This window comes from Heterocephalus glaber, unplaced genomic scaffold (genome assembly GCF_053883595.1).
Source record: "Heterocephalus glaber isolate CG9 unplaced genomic scaffold, H.glaber_assembly_v1.0 deba00001509, whole genome shotgun sequence".
Lineage (NCBI taxonomy): Eukaryota > Metazoa > Chordata > Mammalia > Rodentia > Bathyergidae > Heterocephalus > Heterocephalus glaber.
This window is the reverse complement of record NW_028258325.1, coordinates 10,885,270-10,900,375: the sequence shown is the minus strand read 5'-3', so window position 1 is coordinate 10,900,375 and position 15,106 is coordinate 10,885,270. Positions and strand designations below refer to the sequence as shown.

General features: G+C 49.7%; 1 protein-coding gene across 20 annotated transcripts in view; it reads left to right on the top strand.

Annotated features, from left to right (window-relative positions):
• Positions 1-675: 675 nt before the first annotated feature.
• Positions 676-15,106, top strand: part of Prom1 (prominin 1) — a 121,107-nt gene continuing 106,676 nt past the window's right edge. For 3 of the 20 annotated variants that reach the window (XR_015441283.1, XM_087187395.1, XM_087187387.1), the window contains exons 1-2: positions 1,078-1,215; positions 6,911-7,302. Coding sequence is in view for 16 of the 20 variants with exons in the window: in XM_087187395.1 (XP_087043521.1) it covers positions 7,074-7,302 (229 nt within the window). In the remaining 4 variants the exon portion in view is untranslated. Of the gene's footprint in view, positions 965-1,057; positions 1,503-1,581; positions 1,725-2,565; positions 3,900-6,910; positions 7,303-15,106 lie in introns of those variants that run through there. The other 17 variants (XM_087187393.1, XM_087187391.1, XM_087187385.1 and 14 more) reach the window with 13 other exon arrangements.

Sequence of the window (15,106 nt, the reverse complement as noted above, 5' to 3'; positions counted from 1 at the left end):
GCACACTGTACAGCATCCACCATAGCTTTTATTTATTTATTTAGGTACCGGGGATTGAACTCGGGACCTTGCGCTTGTCAGGCAGGTGGCGAACCACTGAGCTAAATCCTCGGCCCTACCCTAGCTTTTAAAATCACACCTTGTGAAGACACTTATGAAAGAGGACTTCCAGAACTGCTTCAGAAAGTGTCAAGAATGATGGGATAAGCCTGCTTGAAGGGAGGAGTATTTTGAGGGGGTGGGGGTTAATAGCAATGTGTCTTTCCCTGTAATAAAATTTTTCTTTAAATATTCATTTATACATACTAGTTATGTATACATACTACTCAAACATACTAGTACATACTGTACTAGTATGTACCTCATACATACTAGTTATACTGTATAGTTCAGGGAATGATGACAAAAAAAGTCTGTATGGTACAGAAGCAAATATTTTCCACTCACTTCTGTTGAATCCACAGATGTGGGCAGACAAAAAGGGCCACTGTATCCTCAATTCCAGAAAGGAAGTGGTGAGTGAGGACGTGGCGCCCAGTAGGAGGGGAGTCACAAGGATGGTTACTTCTGGCTTTCCATGGCTCAGCGCAACGCCAGCAGGGTGAAGATTCTCAGACGCCGTCAGTCCAGGAGGCCCATATGCACCCAGCGATCGGATCGGATGTAGTGTGCTCTGAGCGTTAGCAGATGCCCTTTTCACAGCTCAGTCCTTTTTATGAGTCCAGTAACTAAGCAATGCAAAGACACACACTAAGGAACCAAACTAGTTTTGTTGTGTTTTGTCTGGGTGCTGCGAGGAGAACCCAAGGCCACGTGCATGGTATTTCAAGCGCTGCACCCCCACCCCTGTGGTTTGGCTTTCCTTTAGTTTTGTTTCACAAACAACGCCTTCGGAGCAGGCCACAGAGTCTAAAGGCCCGGAGGAGTCACCGGAGGCGCCTGGGAACCTGGAGTTTTCGGGAAGGTAGCTGCATTCCGAGGAGAGGGCTCTGGTCGGGTGCAAGGCGACGTGTCCCGAGCAGGGTGTGCAGGGGCCGGGTTCCAAGGCGCAGGAAGTGAAGTTCCGCGGGGTCCGGTGGGTGCCCTCGGGGCAGCCTGACCGCCTGCTCGGCCGACCAATCAGAGCGCGGCCGGAGGCCGAGGCTTGGCGATATTTAAATTACCGTGCGGGTCGGGACCCAGCCCCTGGTCCCGCGCTCAGCTCGGCCGTAGCCGGTGAGTACGTTTAAGGGTCACCCCCGTCCCGGCAGCTCCATCTCTGGAAGTTGGTCGGGGACAGGGGAGGCCGCAACAGGTCTTCGCCGGGTGTCTGGGTTCGGCTGCCTCCCGCAGGGTCCGGGGTCCTGCTGACCCGCGGTCCGTTCCCGTCCGGGCTGGCGGGCGGGGCAGCGGGGCGGGCTCTCGGGAAGCCGTCCCGGGGATCTCCGGAGCCGGCTTTTAAATAATCCGTGAGCCATTCCAGCGATCGGGGTCCAGTAAGGAGAGGTGACGGGCGGCGAGCGGTGAGTAGCTGCGTCCTCGCCCTGGAGCCGGAGTGGCGCCCGCGGACTGGGCTGGGGCTTGCGCGTTCCTTTCCAGATAGAAAGAGCAGGAGACCGGGTCAGAGGAGTCGGCCCTGCCCCTCCCTGGCCCCGCAGCAGGTGGCCCGAGCCCCGAGCGGCCCCCGGGCTGCGGGAGAGGGCAGTGGCCCGGTTGCTCGGCTAACAGGAGATGGGGGCAATCGGGTAGGACTCGTAAACTTTTCCCGCTGCTTGGTGTCCCGCGCCGCACCTCCCGGGCCACACTTCCACGCTTCGGAGCGGAGCCGCGGCGGGGGCTTGCCGAGTTCCGGGGCGCGAGCGGCGGTGACCCAGAGGAGGCTGGCCCGGGGCTGGGGGGCTCCGGGAAGGGCCCAGGGGCGCAGGGCACGGAGCGCCCCGGGCTGAGTCCGCCAAGAGCCAACCTTCTGGTCTCCTAAGCGGAGTGCGAAGTGCAACTGACCTAGCAGGAGGGGGACCTGGGGGCGCAAAGGAAAACTCCCCGCGGCGGCGGGAGAGCACACGCACCCCTGGCTGGAAGGATCCCCGCTCCCTCTGCGGCCCTCCTGGTTGCCCAGCCCGGAGATCTTCAGCTTGGCTAGGATAGCGAGCCCAGTTTCCCCAGGCGCGCTGGGCAAGGACGCGCCGACCCGACAACAAAGGGAAACGTGGGCAGACAAGAGCTTCGCGGCTCTTCCCGGAAGAGTTGGGGCTCGGGATCAGTTTCTTCTAGAGCGGGTCGGAGTGGTGAGGGGGGAGCAGAGCTCCAGGTCCCCATCTCTCTGGCCGGAGTGTCCCAGTTGCTGCTGTACTCGAACCGCGGAGGGGAAGTGGCCAAGTTGCTTCAGCAACCCCCTCCCCCAGGCGGTGGAGGATTTCTGAGGCTCCCGGCTTCCCGCGCCCGCCAGCCAGCCGCCTGTTGTGCGTCCGGCAGCTCGGGACAGGCTCCTGCCCCGGAGGGAGGTGGGCCGGAAGGGCCCAGCCCGGCGGTGCTTTGGGGGAAGTCGGGTAAGCAGGCGCCCCAAGTTTCCTGCAGCTACAGGTTGTCCCGCGAGCCCGAGGTGGTGATCGACCTTTCTCCAGGGGCCACCGGCCCGAGAAAGGTTCCCGGGGCTTTAGTGCATGGCTGGCTGCAGAGCGTTGTTAAGCGAGCGCACGATTGGGGTCCTTGAAGGTCCCCTCAACTGTGACACCCCCTCGGAACTCTGCAGCAGTGAGTTGGGTTGAACCATATATATATGTTTTGCTTCGGAGTTTTGGATTTTGGCAGATTCATGTAATTTAACTTGGTGACGTTCCTAACTTTTTCTCTTACACTTGTGAGTTCACTCTTTCAATACACGAGGAGCTCTGTTGTGGGTCAGAATGAGCCTCCGGGCACGGTGGAGTCATTCTCTGGCTGCCACCTGTGCCCTAGCTGCTTTACCTGGTATTTCCTTAGTCAGCCAGCCACCGCAGAGCCCTCACTTGGCAGATGATCAAAGGTAGAGATCTCAGAATGGGGTAAGAAGCTAACATTGTCACAGAGTGAATGTGGGACTGGAGACCCTGTCGTGTCTCAAGCCCTTGGGCTGCGGTCTCTTCAGCAGTTCCCCTCAGCCTAGTTTTGTTTTCCTTTAAGATGCCCCTTACCTTTTTTACGAATTTCCTTATAATTATCCATCCTAGAATATTTCTCTGTGTTCTAGTACAGTGATGTAAACTACTGCAATAAAGGACTTGTTGAAAACAAAACCTTAAACCAGGTATTGTGTTGTTAGTATTGCTTAAAATATGAAAGAAATGAGTTTTTAAGGGGACAGGCATGACCTTTGTCATTGAATGCTTCATTAGAAACTGTATAAGGCATCTCAGGTGATTGCAGCTCTTCCTGGAAGGATGGGTAATGGGTGGCTTGGGGAAGAGGCAGGAAGGCTGGCTACCCAGAACCTGGGACCTGTGAGAGCTGCCTGGTTGGCATGTAGATGTGACTGCTGATGTGGAAGCTGCCTGCGGCTTCTGGGATTGCCACTGTCATTGCCAAGGTGAATCAGAAACTGCATCAGTGGCTGTGCCAGGTGCAGGCCCAAGAGAAAGCATCTGATTGGCCGTGGTTGGCTCGCCCCCCCAGGACTTACCTGGGTGGCTCAGTGGCCTCACAATGAGGGGCAGGGCCACCTCCGGCAGGACTCATAAAAGTAGGCTCAGAAATCAGGCAGCCCATCCCTCCCAAGAAAGACACCGTGGGTGACAAATGTACCACAGGGATCCTTTTAAAGCAGAAAGATGTTGAGAAGTTCCATCTAAAGAAGAGAAGAAAATGAAGCACCTCAGTCACCCTGCTTTTAAACCAGTGTTTGCTGAAATTCGGTTCTCTGGAGTCCAGGCTCAGGATCACGTTAGGTATCTGTCTAAAACTGACTTTCTGGGTCCCTTTTTCTCTTTGAATTCAGTGCAATTGGAGTGAAAACCAGGAATCCACACCTTAAAAAGCAGAAAAAATAATAAGATGGCCTTATTGATTTGGACCTGTATAAGGCATTTGCCCCCGAGAGAGTAGTTTCCAAAGTTTTCAAAGTCAGTTTCAGGGGAAGGTGACTGCCCTCACCAGAACAACTGGTAGACCAGTTCTGCCATGAGTGAATCCAGAGAAGAGGTTGTCTGCTGCCCGGGTCGGAGGGAACAGTCACAAGCGGTCCTATAGGCAGGACAGGCCGCATCCTTCCAGAGACTCTGAGACTACTGACAGGCAAATGCTTTTTGAAAGAAAATGACTATTTTTGTCAGTCCTCCTGCCCTATTTTATCTCAGCACTACTGCTTTATCTACTGTGTACCAGGTTCTGGGGCTACATAGGTGCGAAAGTTAGGGTCACCCATAGCTGCTGACGTAGATCAGGTCGAAGCAACATGATAAGGGTGATTCGGAGCTTTTTACCTCACAGTCGTTGTCTTAAGTGTCCTGCAGGTGTGTCTGGAAGCCTGAAGTGTCCTTGGAAAGAGACATGAATTGGCCAGGCAGGTTTTCCAGTTCTCAAACTTAAGATGTCTTCCGAATTAATCACCAGGGGAGCTTGCAGCTCAAAGTGCAGCTCAAGGGCCCCATCTCAAAACTTAGTTTTGGTCACCTGCATTTGAAGCAAACATTTCATTTTATGCTGACATAAATGGTGGTCGATTTAGTGTTGGGCACTCCATGAGCTACTCTTCTCAGTGGCTCTTGGGACCCAGTGGGGTTGTGAAAGTTGAGGTGGAGTGTCAACACGATGGACTTTGAGATCCACCTGGGGGATCAGTGGGACATACTTCTGGGTGTGTCGGGTGGGTCATGGAGGCCTAATCTTGGGATCTATATCTGGTCCCTCACCCCTTACTTTCTGGGACTGTTTCTTTGCTCAGTTTTCTGGCCACCATGAAGTAAACCTCTTTACTCCATGATGCCCTTCCACCATGATGTGTCTACTTCGGAGTCAGCCAACCATGAACTGAATCCCCTGCAGCTGTGAGCCAATTAAATCTCTCCTCCTTTAAGTTGTGGGCATGGAATATTGTGTCCAAGCAATGGGAAAGTCAACTATACAGGCGTTTAATAGGTGAATACCCAGACCTTTCCTTTGGGTACAGCCATGAAAACCAAGCTGAAAAACTCCACTTTGAGTTGACTTTTTTCACTTGTCTGGTGCTTCTTAATTGGTGATATTTTAATATTGTATTAAAATTTACTTTAAAATGTAAGAGGCAACTACACTTTGGGGAAGAATGCAAAGAAATCTGAACTCATAACTCTAGTTGCCTTCCAAGGCAATGGGTGGTAGCCTGCCCAGTGCAGAGGTGAGTGGGAGTGTGCAGTTCATCTGGGACTTCCCATCTGCATTTTCACCGAGGGAGTGTGCAAATTTACCCATAGCTCTCCTGGGACAATTCTTTCTGTCTCTGTGGCTTGGTGGCATTACCAGGAAGCCAGCCTTTCTCAGCCGCTGAGCCTTTAATCCTTGCAGCTGCTGTGGTAGAGGCTTAACTCCCAGCCTGTCCTTCAGCAAGCAGCTAGCTAAGGTGTGAGCATGGTGTGTGTGCATTCGAGACAGTCAAAAGGAGCCCTTTGGAACTGTCCCCGGGGCTGTGGTACACACTGTGTGTGTGATGTGGGGCTGATCCTGAGGTGTGGGATGAACGAGCTTGGTCCTGGGAGCCACTTGGAGCAAAATCAGCCCATGATTTTGCTAAAGGGAGACTTTAGGTTCACTCTGTTGGTGACTGTCTGCAGAGGTAATCGGAGGGTGACAGGATCTTAGAAGAGCAAGGGCTGGGGGTGTCGCTCAGGGGTAGAGCACATGTCTAACACGTGAGAGGTCCTGGGTTCCATCTGCAGCGCCCCACACACACAGTAAGTAGAAGATGAGGCACTAGGGGGCTTAGCTATGAATAATATCTTTCCTCAAGCAACTCACGAAATTATAGTTCTTATTTGGAGCTTTCTTTGACTTGGAATCTAGGTAGTGGGTCCTCTGGCCCCTTGTAAAATGTGTCACTTTCTTGATCCCCACCCTCTTCTCCCAGTGCGTGTTTTAGGGGCACCCTTCCTCATCTTGAAATCTGGTTATGTGTGTAACTTAGGAAATGGCAGCCTTTTGTTGTAGAACACCAGAACAGAGAAAGAAGAGCCTGCACCCCTGATCTTTGGGGTTCACTGCCAATTTGCTCGGCCTCATAAAATGGCACAGACACTTTCTTCAGGATGATTTGGGGACTATTAGAAGGACAGATTCCAGAGTCACAGTCTTGAGCACTTTGGCCCCGAAATTGATGCTATCCCCTTCTGGTTTGGGGGGAGGGTGTTCACAATGAGGCTAGGGAGCAAATAAGTAGAATATAAGGTAGAGTAAGAGGTCTCCAGATTGGGGAGAACATCAGAAACTGGGAGAAAAATAAGCATGTGGCCCATTGTTGGCAGTCCCTGGAGCCCTGACTGGAGCCTGAGTGGGTGGCTCTTCAGGGACAGTGTTGGGGTCATGCTTAGGGCTTGTGTTCTGAGGACAAGCTACTGGGTTTAAATTCTGGCCCCACCAATAATCACCTGTGACTTTGGGCAAAACCCTGCATCAATTTACTGATCTGTAAAGTGAGACAATACCTTAGAACCGTGGCAGTGTCTGGGACATAGTACATGCTCAGTAAATGTTCATTTCCAAGAGTGCATAGTGCTTCTCAAATCGCAGCGGAGGCCTGGGTCTGGGTCTGAGTCTGATCGCTGCATCCAGTTTGTACGCTGGCCCCTCCCCTGCAGGCTGTGCCTATGCTCACCCGGATTAGCCAGAAGGATTTCCTTTAAAGCTGTGCAGGCCCTCTTCCGGGGTGTTCCAGGTGCAGGTAGGTCACTTGCCTTAGTGGCTCCTCTGTCCTTTATCTCCCTGCCAGGAACACTGCCTGGAGTGAATGAGCCCTGTGGAGAACGCTTTTCTGCACACTAGAAGCAAGTGAGCCCCACCAGGAGGTAGAGAACGCTGCAGATCCACGGCCCAGCACGTGCATTCCCCGAGGCTTCTGGAAGCTACCTCATGCTAGGGAGATCGCACTAGCCATGGGCCTCACACTTGGCATCTTGCTACTGCTGCTGCTGCTGGCCCTGGGCGGGAACTGCATCGCAGGAGGGCAGCCTGCACCCACAGACAGCCCTGGGCAGTTGCATTATGCACTGCCTCCAATGACGTACGAGACCCCAGACGCCTACTCAGCCGGGCCCATCACCGTCCTCTTCCAAATGGTGCACAGCTTCGTCCGTGTGGTCCAGCCCTACAACTTCCCCGAAGGTACGTGTGAGCCGTGGGGGCAGATGACACCACCTCCACACACCACGGAGCGTGTCTGAGTGACAGTGAGATCTTACAGGGTGAGGTTCAACGTGATTTGTACAGGGACAGAAAAGTTAAGACGGGCACCGGCTTAATTCATGTGGCAGCAATGTGGTTCTGAGGAAAGGAATCCAACTGTGTTGCTCTGTTGGTTTTCTAGTTCTTTATTTTTGCTTTGTTTTGTTTTGGTTAAGTCAATGGATTGTCCTAAAGCACAGACCAAACAAAGGGAAAACCTAGGGGGAAACTGCAAGTTCTCTGTTATGGAATGAAACATCAGTTATTAATGACTGTTGGTCAAGCTGGTGCTTAAAAATGTAGCTCCCTTCTGTCTGTCCACTACAAGACGCCATTTTGATGCTGGGTATGGCGGCCTGGGGCCTGGCTGAACCTGTTTGCCTGACTGACTGCTTAGGTTCTAAGGCTTTGTGTGTGCAGAAGGGACGGATGGCCACTTCCTGGAATTTGACAGCGCAGTGCTGTTATTCTTTACATACAGGACTGTTTCCTGCTTTGCCTTCTCATTCTTCTTCCTAATCATTTGAACCCAGAAGGCCCCTGAGGTGTATGATCTAGAACAGGACCGTGCAAAGGAAAATGTAAACTGGGAAGTATCTGCTAGGGTTTGGCAGACTGGATGTTTGAATAGCTCAGTATTAGATTTAGTCTATAAAGCTTGTCTTTTTAAATTCTTATTTTTAGTAGTACCTATTTGCAGTACCTGATAATTGCCATCATTGTGGGGTTGATGCATGTACATAACACATCTTAGTTCTGTTTTCATCCCTTCTCCGCCTTCCCTCCCTGCACCTTCCACCTGTTGGTCCCTTTCCCATTTGCAAGAGCTCTGTCTCCACTTTTTTCCAATTCTTTTTTTTTAATCCCCTTTCCTTTCCCTCTCTCTCCCTTTCCTCCCTCTTGTTCCCCTTCCCATTTGAAAAAGATCTTTCTACTCCCTATTATCTTTTATTTTACTCTGTATTTATATCGTATTTAGGGTTTCTCATAAGAGAAATCGTACAATACTGAAGCTTGTGTGTCTGATTTATTTCACTTGATATTATGGTCTCAAAGTGCATCCATTTACGTACGAATGACTCAAGTTTATCCTTCTTTACAGTGGAGTGGTACTGCTTGTGTATAATTACCACAAGCACACCCAGGGTTATAGCAGCACAATTCATAATAGCTACATCTTGGCAACAGCTTACATGGCCATCAACAGATGAATGGTTAGGCTTGTCTTTAAACTACAGAGATCTGAATACTGTCATTGATTATAAAACTTACAGCAGTCTTTTTTTATTCTTTTCTTTATGTGGTCAACTATTATGCATAGAAAGAGAACATATATTTAGTAAGCTTTATTACTTGTTTATGTATTGAAGGAAGTTTAGAGGGTTTTATTAAACTGCATTTTTATTGAATTATTTACCTCTGTTTATCTTAGATCAGTTAGAAACAGTTGGAATACAGTTACCAATTTTTGTTAGTTTAAATGTCAATCCAGAGAAGTAAGTCAGACTGTGTCCTTGTTGTCATTGGCAGGAATCCTGAACTAATAATTCTATCTACTGTTTATATCACTGCTCAAAAGACTAAATTCTGAAATCCAAAAGCCAAAAAATAAAGTCAGCTGAGTTTATTAACACTGACTGCACATTTGATGTTTTGAATAGCTATCCCTTAGTTTATTTGTAGAGTTAATGAGTATTGTTGAATAAACAAATTACTAGTTTTTCTAGATTTTGCTGTTCCTTTATTTACATATAGACAAAGCAAAGAATCCAGTTTCTTAATATGAATTTATAGTGGCTTCTTTAGAAGGTTGGGAACCTTCCCTGTCTGAGTCTGAAGGCATATAATGCGTTATTAATCCCATAATCTTCCCCCATATGTTGTTCTATTTTGACCCCTCTACATTTCATAGGAAATCTAATACTTTACTATGAGTGGAGTATTTAAAGTCTTTGTTCAAATGCCAGGTGAGATTTCCTTTAGCTTTATACAAAACTTGCATTCGAAGGTTTTGAACTGCCCCAACATTGTCGGTCTAGAAGGAAATGTCAAGAATTTAAATCCAAAACTGATCTGAGGGTGTCAGCCTGGTTTGTGCCTTGACCTTTATTAATACTTATTACCTTGGAATGAGAGATTCCCAGAAGTTTCAGGAGTAGGTTAGCATTACAGCTTTGGGAGAAAACTATTGTCCTGCTTAAAGAATATAGCGTGGAACGTAACAGACGACATCAAGGTGTCTTGGATTTCTCCCAACCCATTTTTTATATTCTTTGACCTATGTTACTGGATTTTATAATGGTCTCAGAGTGTGCTCTGGGTGCCTTATAGTGTAAAAAACACATAGAGAGCAGTCGTAAATTTTACATTTTGGGCCAGTGAATTTTATAGGTACCAGGTCGTGGCTTGATATCTTCATAAGTGAAGATTCAAAAAACAAACAAAGAAGAGGAAAGAGAAAGGGATTCCTGTGCCTTACTTTTTAGTTTAATTAGCTTCACACATTAACCAAAACAGAAGACTTCAGGATTCATCCCATGGGTACATTTTTCATTCGAAGGAGTAGAAGTGCTTTGAATGCGAAGTTCCAGAGGAGGCTGAGGAATGGAAGACACCAGACTCTCTTTTTTTGCCATTGGACTGGGCAGTCTTTCACTTTTTATGTCCTGTGTCCAACCAAAATGGTTTAACCAAGTGTGTCAGTCAGCTTTTTCTTCCCTGGAACACAATACTCGATACTTACAACTTAAAGGAAGAGAGGTTTAATTTGCCTCATGGTCAAGATTCAGTCCTTGGCTGGCTCTAAGGCAGAAACAGCACGACGGGATGGTGTGGGAGAGCAGAGGTAGTTCTTGGGGGATGGGAAGCAGAGCAGAACAGGACCTTCCCGGAAGGGCCAGGGACCACATAGAGTCCCCAAATTCATGCTTCCATGACCCACTCACGCAACCCAGAAGTGTGCTTTATTAATTCCCAGACAGCTCCTAAGTCAGTCAACTGCCACACAGTTTTGCATTTGAAACTAAGAGAAACCTATGTTGCATCCTGAAGGAATCGGAGAGGGAAGGGCCTTGTGCAGCAGGGACTTGAGACAAAGGTCTACTTCTTGGGCAAGAAAGAATAGATTAGACTGGACTAGGCACACAGGTAACCATGAGACGTGGCCGAATGTGCGTGAGGACCTGGTGAATGTGTGTTTTACAGATGTCTGCCTGGCTTGTGGCTGTGGGACTGGGACAGGGTGGTGGGTTTGGGCTCCCTGAGAAGAGAAACATACCTTACCTTGGAAAGAATTGTTGGAATTCTTTGCTCATTCTTTCAAAAACAAAAGCAGGATGACCAGGGCAGTGGAGGAAAGGGCCTTCCAGGTGGAAGGAAGGTGGTGTTTAAGGAGTGGAAGAGACGAAGTTTCCAATCCGGGGTCTGTCGTCCCTTCAGGTTACAAAATACCCTGGACTGGTGGCTAAAACAAGCCATTTATTTCTGGAGGCAGGAAAGCTAGGAGCAAGATGCTGGTAGATTTGGTTTCTGGTGAGGGCTGACATCCGGTTTGGCATGCCTCTTCTAAGTCTGATTTTTCTCCCACAGTCTCTGCCTTCCAAATGCCATCACGTTGGAGCTCACAGCTTCAACACAGAAGCTTGGGCGGGACACAGGCACTCAGCCCCTAACTGTGACTGAGGTGGAACTGGCCGAGGTTGGGAGAGCCAGGGGCCGGAGAGCAGGAGAGCAGGCGGGATTCTCTGGAGAAGTCTCTGCTTCCTGGGTGCCCTTGCTGAGTGCTGGGAGCCAGGGTGTAAGTAGAATTGGGCTCTAGGAGAGCACTGAAAAGGGCAGCGGGTGGGACAGGTTATGGGCCGTGGTCCAGAGGGAAAGTGAAGAACTTAGAAGGAAGCAGAATGTGGTGAGGAAGAGGATGCAGTATCCATTTTCTGTCCACAGAACTTGGTGTAAATCTTTGCTCTTGCTTTTTCCTGCTGGGTGAGCTTGGCCAGGTTCTTCCACTTCCTGACGCTCTGTTCTTTCTGTGTGGCGTGACTGTCATCACAGAGCTCTTTACAGCTTTTGTTCATGATGCTTGAATGAGTTGACATAGGTAAAGCCTGTGTTTAAAACTGTGCCTCAGAAGCACAGAAACATCCTCTGTCATTGTAGCGATCATTAATTTTATTATTGGAGAGAAAGAGTTGACTAAATGTACCAAGACTGGTGTAGGGAGTGGACCCAGGAAGGATCATTAAAATATCCTTGCTCCTGCTCCTACAGCCCTTCCTACACTGGATGGTCTCCCTGGAAGCAATTTCACTGCTTCCGGGGCTAAGGGGGCCAAAGTAGCAGGGTAGGCTGTGGAAGCCGGGCTCAGTGTGATGCTCATTGACTGGTCTTGGAGGGCTTTGTTTTTCTCCCTTTCTTTGCCACTTCCTGCTGTCCCAGTGTCTGCAGTAAGGTTGCTTTGCCAGCTGCGTGTTAGTCATTGTGTTCTCTCAACAACTTTGGGAGTTGGGTGATGAAGGTAGCTGTGGTGTTATTTCCATTTATTACACTCTCCTTTATAGCCTGGAAAACTGAGTGGGAAAGAGATTACGTATTCAAGATACATGTTAGCCTGTGGCAGGCTGAGAAACCCTTGGCTGTCTGATTGTGTCTCTGATGGTCCACAGGTACTTTGATTTCCTTTTATTTTACTGTAGTGCTTTTAAAATAAACACAGGTTTAAAAAGCAAACACACATGAAAAGAACAGCAAAAACCAAAGATTTTTTAAGAAGATAACTACAATAATCATGGGTTAGTATGAAAAATAGTAATCTTTGCACAGTAAATGTGAGCATTTCAGAAGATTATCCCATGCAGGTGTTGAGTAGAGCCTTTTTCTATTTTGTGTGGCTAGGATAAATTTGGCCTAAGTGAACATCCAGATTTGAGCCATTTTAATGAAGCAAGTGAAGGGAAAAAAAGCCCTTGCCTGATTTTTAGATTTATGAACGTCTCTAACATTATTCTAAAGTCATGCTGTCCCTCATGGGTCAAGTCCATAACAAAGCCCACAGCATGAAGGGGAGCCAGGCCACCCCACAAGGTGATGGAGGGATCTGCGGATACTTTAAGAGCAAGCAGTTGGGTCACTGGGCCAAAGAGTGCCCTCAAAAGCCACTGAGTCCTTGCCAAGCTCATCAGAATACAGGTCAGGGAGGCTGAGGCAGGAGGGTTATCATGAGTTAGTTTGAGGCCAGGCTGGGCTACCTAGTGAGACTCTGTCTCAAAAAATAAAAAGGAAAAGGAAAAAAGAATACAGGTGAGGTCCCTTGGCATTGGCTCCCAGAAGGGTCGAGGTCATTCACCACCATGGTAGCTAGGGAGGAAAACCCAGAATTCAGTGCCCAGGCAGCCCACATCCCCGCACAAGGGCGCCCCATACCTTTGGCAGAGTCCTGGGTTAACTCAGCATCACGGGCAGCAAAGTACTTCTCTTTTGGATACAGGAGCCTCTTACTCCATCCCAGCCTCCTGTGGGGTGAATTACCATCCCGTCCCTTGGCTACTTTGGGCCTTGAAGGAGGTAACCATCAGTTTTCCCTACCCCCACCCCCAAATGCTGGTTGGGGGATCCCCTTTTCCAGGCTGCTCTCCTGCTAATACCAACGTGCCCCACACCAGTAACGAAGATCGAGTCCTCATGTTCCAGGCCGCCCTGTCACTCAAACCTCTGGCAACTCAGGTCATAGTTACGGGGACCCAGCCAATCCAGCCCCTTCAAGCCCAGTTCCTTTGCTAGGAGTCGATCCCCAAACATGGTAAGATGGTAGTCTGGGCGGGTGATCACAGCTCAAGAATGGTCACCTATACCCTCAAAAAGGCAACACCTCTCCAAAGAACTCATTACTGATAAATCTTTGGCTGCAGGGTCTCCGTGGTCACCCCGCCATGCAATTGGAGCCACACATGAGGTGTGGTGCTCCCCCGGTGGGGGCAGGGCTTTCACAACCGCCCTGCTCAGACCCTGGGAGGCACTGACTGGCTCTCTGTCCTTCACTTCTTTTCTCTCCCCGTGGGCTCTAGCTCCCGATACCTGTTTGCTTTGTATGGGAGGATCCTTAGAATGGGCTCGGCTCGGCTCACAGTCCTGCTGGGCTACCCTGCCTCAGGAGTTTAGATAGTCCTTTTCTGTTCCCTGCCTTCGAAAGCTAAACTTGGAGAAAGGAGGCCTAGTAAGATACCACCTCCTCATTTGCAGGCCTGCTGTGCCTCTTAGCACCTTTGGAATTCCAAGAGCCTCAGCAGTTTATTTTGTTCTTCACACAGCCCTTCCAGGAAGGCCAGAGTCCAGGCTAAAGGTAATTTAGGTGGAGACCTCTCCCAGCCTTGGCCTAGGGCAGGTGACGGGAAGGACCCAAGGATTGCAGGGTGGAGAATCCCTCCCACCCAGGGCTGTCTGAGACGGGAAGGTGGATACCTTGGCTTGAATATCTCTTCATCTGCCTGGTCACCTGCATCCTTTATGATGACCTTTGTAATAAACTGATAAATATAAAAAAATGTTTAGCCTAAGTGAAGACCCAGATTTAAGCCATTTTAATGAAGCAAGCAAAGGGGAAAAAAAGTGCCCTTGTCCTCTTTGGTTTTATGAAAGTCTCTAAAATTATTCTCTGCGTTGTTTTGTTATATTTTTAAAAGCAACTTTTAGGAAGGTTGACCTAACCCTAAAAGCATTTGTGGCAAATCTGATTTGCCCATGGGATCAGGTGCAGGTAGGAGTGGTGCTGCCCAAGAGGTGGAGACGGAAGGGTGAGGTACTGGGTTCCTGGAGAGTTTGGGGTGCAGCCAGGAAGTGACAGGAAGTGTGAAGGTTCTGTCGCAGGTGAGGGATTCACTAGCTGAGGTGAGGTGATGGACCCCAGGTGTCTGGTGGCCCTCAGTGGGGACTGAGCCACCAGGGCTAGGCTCCCTGTGCCCCTAGGGATCCCCACAGTCCTCGTGGTGGGGTACCAGGTTGCGTACACCATAGATTCCAGGCTGGGCTCCTGGAGGGTGGCCAGGAGTTCTTTCTCTTCCAGTCCCAATTCTTAATTCTCAGGAGCCTCTGCCTGGCCACCCCTGGGACAGTCACCAGCTGTGGACCCACCCAGTAACTGGCCAGGGGGCTGCTGTGTGGGCCTGGAAGGGGTGTGCCCTCATCCTGGCACCCTGCATCTGAGGTAGAGAGAGGCGATTCCCAGGAAAGGGGTGGCCGCATGGACAACCCAGCAGGCTTGTCTGTGTTGATGTCCTTGTAGAATGGTCTCCAACACATGCATGCGCCTAACTGATCCACAAAAAGCCAGCATTGGCCCCACCAGATCATGTGACTTGTGTTGGCAGTGGGCCTTGCCATAATTAAGATCAGAGAGGGAGCAGGTGAAGGTACACGCTCCTCCCTCCTGTGCTCGTTACTGTCCCCGCAGCCCCCAGCTGTCCTCTCTTCTTCCTGGGAGTTCTGCTCTGTGCCCACTTGCAGGGATTTAGATAAGTCAGCCATTGTGTGCACCAGGTCCTTGGAGCATCCTGGGTTATGCAAAGGGAGCTGCAGCCCCCAGGATGGAATCAGTTACCTAGGTCCTGCAGCTGGTCTGGGGCTGAGGCAGGGTTTGTTTGGATCCTGGCAGGCTGGCTAAGAGCCTGGGCTCCTGATGGCTGTTGTGCCCAGATTTCGAGGTCCCCAAAGACCACCAAGGAGCCAATTCTGACGTAAACACACGAGGGTCGTT